The sequence below is a fragment of the Austrofundulus limnaeus genome, unplaced genomic scaffold, assembly GCF_001266775.1.
Source record: "Austrofundulus limnaeus strain Quisiro unplaced genomic scaffold, Austrofundulus_limnaeus-1.0 Scaffold1144, whole genome shotgun sequence".
Classification (NCBI taxonomy): domain Eukaryota; kingdom Metazoa; phylum Chordata; class Actinopteri; order Cyprinodontiformes; family Rivulidae; genus Austrofundulus; species Austrofundulus limnaeus.
In genome coordinates, this window is record NW_013953546.1 from 51,058 (window position 1) to 59,992 (window position 8,935).

Consider the following 8,935-nt stretch of genomic DNA (forward strand, 5'->3'; position numbering starts at 1 on the left):
ATTTGTTCAAATAATTGTTATGGGCAGGTTACAATATAAAAATGTTTGTCATAATCATGTCTTATGATTATTTGACAGGATTTTTACTTTTAAATTGTAAGCATAATTAATTTAGTTATGTTAGTTATGATAGTTTAGTTATAATGTAAATACAACAAAACATAAACTAAGATTTAGATTAGAATAATTATCATTTTGATCCATACATTGGTAATGTCTGTCTGGGCCTCGTGCCACTTTATGTTCAACAAACTGGGCCCCGTGGTCAAAAAGGTTAAGAACCCCTGAAAACATCACGACTGTCTGTGAGTCACTACTGGACATACAGACTTTATTTATATTTCTAATCTTTCTCTTTTATATAGCTGATAAATGTACTGTATTCTAAAAAAAATAAACCTTGTACATCAATCAGACTTTAAACAAATAAATGGTAAAATTTTAATCTGAAATTGCAAATTTACAACCCTTGGGGACACTGATAAACAAAAAGTCATAGTGCCCCTGTTTAAACCTGCTACAAAACGGGTTAGCGTTATATAAAGGAATGAATGTTGTCTTCTGCTTTTCATGCCAGAATTTTAGAATTTTAGACTAAAACCATTTTATATTGAAAAACAAGGGAGTTATTGTCATTTTGGCCAAAAGAAAGCTAACATTATGTGTAATCTCATGCAATAGTGCTATATCTAACATGCTCTTGGAGGAAGTGGCGTGAATGACTGTCAGCCACAACTGCACTGGAGAAACAATATGTGTAAACTTATATGAAGTATGTTAAAGTTGATTAGCTGTGGTGGCCGCCTTAAATTGGTTTACCTCCAATSGGTAAAACGTTGATGCCATAAAGTTATTGATTACTTTGTGAGAATGTCAGAGAAATCTGCCCAGTAGTTCATGGTGGTCCATGTGGTGTTGTGCAATGGGTTTCACGCAAAGTCTGCATTTGGGATAATCCTCCACAACAATCCATTCCAATSCAAGAAAATCATTGTTAAACACAGAAAAAGTAAAGTTTTGTAACGATGAATCATAATTAAGAGAACAACTGTCCATTGTGAGTTCTTCCCATGAAGGTCATCAGTACCTTTTGTATGCGTAAGCTGTACTCCAGCTGTCCTTTAGTGACCAGGTCTACTCTGGGGTCCAGGGACCACTTGTCCTGGCCGGCAAAGATGATGTTGGATCGATTGAGCCAGGCCACCTTGGAAACTTTGTCATCAACGTAGCACCTGCAGGTACAAAAACAAACTGTCAGGTTGGGTGAAAGAAACAGCGCAGCCTAGTTTCTCATTATTAAAGAGTCCAAATAGGAATGGTGAGATGCATTTTTTTTATTAAGAACGTGACCAGTAGAGGTTTGGTATAGAAACAGCAAATTGATGGAATCCAAGAAAGCGYTGATTGTGTCTCGCAGCCAAAAGCCAATTTTAGTGGTGTGGAAAATAAATCAACATGTTTCACAGAACTGATTAATAGAGGTCGTTAACCTGATCAGACACCTCAACTTATATCAACAGAACTAAATTCAAATATTTTTTTTCTTTTGCTCCCATTCTCTTCAACTTTTTTTTTCGCTCATAGACCTTGACTTGTCATYCTCTTTGGCTCTTTTTCTCCTTCTCTTTCTTATTAAAACATCAGAAAGCCAACACCAAGAATACGATGACAAAAGACACCGGTACCTTCCAGTTTCCTTCTTCTGAAATAATGTAAGGACAAAATGTCATGTGAGGTTAAGCCACAAGTAATTGAGCTGAGTGTCTCTCTAATGAAGGAATGTAAATGTGTGGGAATGTCAAAATACATGAGAAAGGATATGGGCTGTAATGCAAACYGACAAAAGATATGCCTTAAATGCAAATTAGTGCATCTCCCTGAGCCTTGGCGGTGCACTTTGCTTTGGTTCGGGTTAGGGAGTAGATTATTGCTGCTGTGTGTTGAGGTTGTGTTTGGCAGTTGACCTGGTGTGACTGTGTAGACACCCCAGTGTTTGACCCAGGGGGAGGCAGCTTGATACACCACTGGTGTTCATTCTTTTTGTGTAGAACTGATAACTGACTGTATCATTACTTATTGACACTTTGACATCCAGTTTTCACTTTTCTCATTCTAAAACCCTTAACCATTTTTGTCTGTGAAAAAAAAATCTTCAGGGGTCTAATTAAATGAGACAATCCAGCAGCACACTAAACTGATTCAGACAGTTTCCTATAATCACAGAGCTATTTGAAGATCCGTTTCCTCAAAAGCATCCATAATATAGAGGCGACGWCTAGAGTATAAAATGAAGTCTGACTCATATTCAAATCCTTAGCTTATGAATACTTTCTGACTCACTTTTTTGTTTTCTCTTAGCACCAAACCATAGCATCTAAATGTTTTCATGAATGATGCAACCTTTTTATGATTCATACAAATAGGATAGGATAGGATAGGATAGGATAGGATAGGATAGGATAGGATAGAATAGGTTTCATTTATTGTAATATGCAGGTTAACAAGAGTCAAAAATGCTATGAAATTCTTAGGATGAGAAGAAACCCTACATATAAACCCTACAAATTATCAGAAATTAAAATATGTTTGAGCACTTTAGTGGTTTCAAAGAGACAAAGCTTTTTAAGGACGTAGGCGAACAACAACTACAGCATTTCTATGAAGAGGGCTTTATAGCACATTGCTCATCAATTTTATAACTTAAGGCAAATTTGACAAACTATGCAGTCTGTTTTACAGGTGAAAGAAAAATCCCTGCTYCATCTGTTAAACAGCATACTTTATATTAATTTTATTTTTAGYGATTCCCAAATATGGAACTGTCAGTATATTTTTATGTGCAGTTCTTTTCTTTGAAACAGCATTTTCTGCCTGATCCAAAGCACATAAACCATTTGACAAACAATGCTGCTGAGTGTTTAACAAGCGCTGCCTTCCTAGGAGTTAATGCCTTACATTAGTAAAACCCATAGATACTTGCTGACAAATTRAGCAGCTTTTAAGGAGTTTGTAGTGACACAGGGAACTTCCCAGGGGTACTAAACAGCTACATTGTGTTTGTTTTCACTGAGCTTGCCATCTCTAATCCCTGATTTTACCATCTACTCTGTGACMTGACCGGTTGGTGAAAAATAAAAATAGGGAAAAAAAGGAAGACAGAAGAAGATAGAGATTTGAAAGGAACCATTCCTCCAGTGATCAGACAAATGAAACACTGCAAGSTTTTGGTAAAACATAATGTAATGTAGGTGTGTGGGGAAATAATAAAATTTATAAAATCTGCCTTTTCAACAAAGCAGATATATTTCAGAGGGGAACACTCAGGGCCTTCCAAGAAAATACTAGAGTTAAACATACACGAAATGACACATTACCAATGTGTTTGCTTTAACTGTAACAAAAAATGTAKTTCTTCTTGTTTTTGCCAATTTATCGTATATTTACTTTGAATTGAGGTACATTTGTTTTTAATAAACTAAAATGTAGTTATCCAATCAGACTGCATTCATTTACATCTCCAGGGAGAACATGTTTGAGCAGCCTCCCGTTCCGACACTGACCGTACCGACACTACACTAAGTGGCACTAGTGTTACCTTAAATTGTTATGAAAGTGCTGCATGTATCAATACTTTGACTTTGCACCTATGTAAACGCCTTGAAATTGGCTTCTGTCTCTTTCAGAACCTCCTACCATTTCTGACACTCCTGTTACAGCACGTCTTCACAACAATACTTCTAGCCGTTTACAACCTTTTAGCATTAAGAAGGTAGTCTCTTTGGCATCCAAAAATACATTTAATTGACGAAGGCATTTTTTAATCCAAAAAGGACTGGACTGAGAAGTAGTAGTATTACAAATGTTACAAGTTCAACAGACATGCAGTTCTGGTGCAGCTGTTTGTGGGAGGTGCAAGGGAGGGGTGGGAGCTCAGCTGACTGAGCTCCAGGGAGGAGCTTTGTATCAGCATTTACTACAAGAGGTTTAAGGACATACATGAATGAGTCAAAGCTACACTCTAGGTATGTGTTTGATGAGGGAAGTTCARAAAAGACTATTTTGCACAATATCCCCTCTTTAAGAATTTTTTTTCTCCGTCTCCAGCCCTTACACGTAGTYGGGTTGCAGAAGTAATAGGTCCAGAAGAGTAACCCAAAGATCCTTCTCCCCAGCACTACTTTCCAGCTTGTCATGGGATCTTGTTCTTTAGGTCATAATACACGTCTCATGACCATATGTGAAGGCTGGAGAGCTTTGCTTTTCGACTTAGTTCTTTCTTCACCACAACTGACCAAAGTAACACCCTCATTACTGAGGTCGAGGACCAATCCTTGGACCCGTCTCTCACTCCATCACTCCTGAACAAGACACTCACATACTTAAACTCCACCACATGGGGCTGAGTTTAACATTTCAAAAGTATTTAAAATATTTGTCTATATCATGTGTTCACACAGTATGACCTTTGTCCTTTAAAAATAACATTTATACATACTGTATGTATAAAGCTCTAGTACTACAACATGTTTCTATATACTGTACCCAATATGTAGAACATATTTTCAGCAAGGACAATTAATATTCTCATGGTTTCTAGTGGATATAACCTTGTTCACCCTACCTGTCACCATATGGTACTCCATGTTGGACAATGCCATACAGAAAATTACTCACATAGCAGAGCAAAAGCYACCACACTCAGACACCAATCAGAGCTGTAAATTGTCACACAGAGCCTTTCATCTTCATGTTTTCTCTTACTCTCATTTCTTTATAACACCACGCTGGCCTCCCTTTGCTCTGCTAGTTTTCTTACACAGGCTGCCTCTCACGCTGTCATTTCTTCCAGCAGGTTTCCTCCCAGCTATCACCTACTCATCAGGAGCAGAGGTGATAGCACAGCACTAAAATCAAACCTACTGTTCATTGATCTGTAGGTCACTGATCTRTGCTTTGTCTCGCCCTCTGTTTCTCCTGCCTGCCGGAGCGCTGTACTTCCAAAGGGTCTCAGCAACCCTCAGCTCCATCTGTAGAGCCTTCTGAGTAGTAGTTATTTTTTGTTCTCACTAATGAGCCGCTGCCCGAGAGGCGGACAACATCCTATCACTTGTCAGAGCCATTGTCTGCCTGCAGCTCCCATTGCCTGTTTCACAGAGCTGTCAAGGTGCGTCTTTGCAGGACTGGGTTTTGCTTCAGTACAAATCAACAACAAATGCGCAGTTGTCCGTAGTTAGTCTGGTTGCAGTCATATTCAACCAATCACTTGTGGAGAATTTAACATTTCTGAAATAACAAGCGGCAGCAGAACAGCTAATGGGAAAAATCCATCCTAACTAGACATGGGATTTTATGATGTAAAAACAAGTGTGCATTGCCATGTAGCATGTCATTGCAACAGCATTGGACTTGCAGAAGGAACTTTGACCAAATTCAAATGTGTTTTCTATACCAGCTTGTGCCTGTCACGTCAGCGGTGTTTGTAATTAAGGTAATTGTGTGACAATATGAAGTTGGGGGAGATTTTTTGTTAAAATTGCATTAGCTGGGTTTTGAACCCCAATATCCCACATGAAAGTCCATGACATAGACCATTAGACTAATGGAGCTGTGGCAGAAAGTGGTGGCAGGGGTTGGTTTGTATGTGTGCAGAAAGACGCCACATTGCGAATACAATTATTGACACTAAATTGCATATTACAACAATGGAGCAGTATTAAGACAATATTATAGTAAAACATCAAAATACAATCATATTAGTATTGTAAACACTGAACAATTGAGATTAAATATTATTAAAGTATGGAGCAGTACCAAGTTGAGTACAGCATGGGACAGTATTGGACCATTACAAGGCCCGATTGACTCCCATTATATGAATTTGGAATAAAGTTTAAACATTAATATTTCAAAAACTACAAGTTGTACAGGTACCAAAAGGCATAGCAATCATTTGGCACAGGACCTTTACAGATAGAAATTACAATGGCAGCTGTAGGACAATGTATGCAGGAGCATTGGACTTGCAGAATGAGCTTTGACCAAGTTCAAAAGTGTTTTCTATACCAGCTTGTGCCTGTCACGTCAGCAGGTGTTTGTAATTAAGGTAATTGTGTGACAATATGAAGTTTGAAGAGATTTTTGTTAAAGTTGTAGTAGCTGGATTTGAACCCTGATCTCCCACATGAAAGCCCACAGTGCTCATCAAGAGACCATAGCAGATGTGGCAGAGGAAAATCCCAGGGATTGGATTGTATGTATACAGAAAAAGTTTACCTTGCCAATGTAATTATTGACAAAGTGCAATGTATTACAGCAATAGGACAACATGAAGAAAGTATTACAGTAAAACATTAAAATACAATCATATTAATATTGTAATCACTGAAGTACTGAGTTTAAATATTATGAAACTATGGTGCAGTACCATATTGTGTAGATGCAGCATGGGGAGTATTGGACCAATACAAGGCTCCATTGACTGCCATTATAATTTATTAAACATTAATATTTCAAAAACTATAAGTTTTACAGGCACCAAAAGGCAAAGCCATTATTTGGCACAGGGGCTTTACAGATATAAATTACAATGGCAGCTCTAGGACAAAGTATGCAGGAGGAGTAGCATGGCAAAGTTGAGATGACTTGGATGGGAAACGAATCACAATAGTGTGCATTGCATTGGCAATGCACACTGATAATGGGCTTCTGGCCTCTGAGTGATTCAGTACCTCTGCTGTGTTACTTATCCAGCGTGACTTTTTTCATTTGATTATTTGACCAAAAAAAATCCGATATTTTTAATCTCAACATGATCGCTGTGTGTCTCTATCAGCAGAGTCCCTTCCAGGCCCTGCAGGAAACTCTTCAGTCTTCACTAACATAAAAAAGCTAGTGAATGTTAGAAAGTGTCACCCAAAAGCTTTACAAAATGCAGGGTTTTGTTCAAATCGATTTGGACATTTGAGTTGTTGTTCATCAGTCACCACAGACACCAGAGTAGGTGTTTTCTTCTTTTTTTTATTGAAAGGGTCAGCGTTTGATGGATGCCCAAGTTTCTTTCCTGCTCTGCTTCACCCTGAGATTTGTTGATAGATGCAGCACAGAGCTGTATTATACTCTTTTTTTCTGCCCCAGTGTGCCGTGCCAGTGTGAACTGGCCATTAGGATATGGCTGACAGGGGACTGTGTAGGCTGACAGATGCCTGGGCGAGAGCTGCTGAGCTGGGCTTGTGTTGACAGGATGACTGGGCTGGATGGATCCCTGCTCCAGGGTTAGCCKTGGGGGAGGACCAAAGAGCAGACTGGAGCCGGGGAGTGAAACTGTAATGAGAAGGACGATGTGCCATAACTGACAGAATAAACACACCACCTGCTATCCCATCAATACCCAACTCTCATCATCTAAACCTTCTCTCTTTTATTGCCTTTCTAACATTTCTCACTCCTTAACAAAACCTTTTTTTCATTCCTTAGTTCCTCTTTATAATGCTGTCTTGTTCTGGTTTTTGGGCTTTCAAAGAAATATTTCAGATATTTTAAATGAGAATTTTGTAGAGACGTTTTGCAAAGTTATTTTGCCGTAGATAACACATAGCTCTCTGAAGCTTCTTTCACAAGACAGTTCAGCAAACTTGCCRCACAGAGACACACAGACCAGTGCAGCTTTAAGCTCCATCAGTTCATTTATAAATCACAGGAGAAGCTGGCCAGGTCTTGCTCACGGTCAGAAATGAACCCAGCAGTGCAGAACCAAAAGAGGCGTGGAACGGATCTCAGCTCAAATGAAGTGGACCACAACATATTTATTATGTGATGGACCTTGTATCAAACAAAAGAAAATGAATTAGCTTAGTGATTCATGTTTTTTCTGAACGCTTGGAGGAGGACAGGACACGCATCAGTCCTGGACTGAGCTGTCTAATGAATAAGGCTTGAGTAACCTTATTTTGGAGTTGGTTTTAAAGCAGAACAAATCTAGTTTAGTCTTATGTGAGCTGTTAACTCTGACATAAACTCTACTTTACTAAACTAAGGCCATTCATAAAGCTAWCCATAAAAGGCTGAATATTTATTTCAATGACTTTTCCACAGAAACTCATTTTAAGATGGCCGAAGTACCTCCTAAACACCACACCTATACTTCATTTCCTCCCCTTCCTTTTTTTAATTGACTATGTTTGTCATAAATGTTCATCTGTATGCAGGAACRTTTAGTAGGGATTTCTGTACAAAATAAAGGAAAATGCTTTCTGCCATTCAGAGGAAAACACTGATCTTTTCTCAAACCCAAACACCTTGTTTCAGAAATCAGTAAAACTTAAAGTGCTTGTGAAATGCATACACAAATACAAAAAGTCAAATAAAACATCTTTATACATGAGAAACTTGGCATAAAACATGATTTTTTAACCTATTTTGTCACATAAGTGACATATTTTCTTTAGAACTTACAGCCAACGTGAAACAAGAAGTGACATCAAAAGAGGAACTCTTTAAAGGGCCAATATCATGTAAAATCAACTTTTTGAGTTTTATATCATGTTGTAATGTTATACTCTGATTGAAAAACATGCCCAAAGCCTTGCTTTGACTCAGTCATGCATGTTTGAAAAATCCTGCAGCGTTTTTAGGAAGCCATGCTGAGGAGCAAAACGACAGGTGGGGACCAGAAACATCTATGAGGACCAGAAACGCCCCTGGGACGTGTCTTTAAGCTGAACTTCCTCATGGCAGAGCACCTCCCCCTTCCCCACACACCCCGTTCATGATTCCTGCAGGCTCTCGGGTGAAAGTGAAAGTGAAACCTAACTGTCTGCTGAGCTCTCAATGTTAGTTCTCACTCAGTGAAGCTCTTTTCAGAAAAAAATACCTTTGAGAAAATGTATTTTCAGATGCCAAGTAAATTGCATCATAGCAGCCCCCCACCCTTCCCCCG

General features: G+C 38.6%; 1 protein-coding gene across 1 annotated transcript in view; it reads right to left on the reverse strand.

Moving 5' to 3' along the window:
- lsamp (limbic system associated membrane protein) overlaps nt 1-8,935 on the reverse strand; it is a gene marked incomplete in the record, with an annotated part of 71,218 nt that overhangs the window by 49,044 nt on the left and 13,239 nt on the right. The window contains 1 exon segment of the mRNA XM_014030929.1: nt 1,088-1,232. Coding sequence (XP_013886383.1) covers nt 1,088-1,232 — 145 coding nt within the window.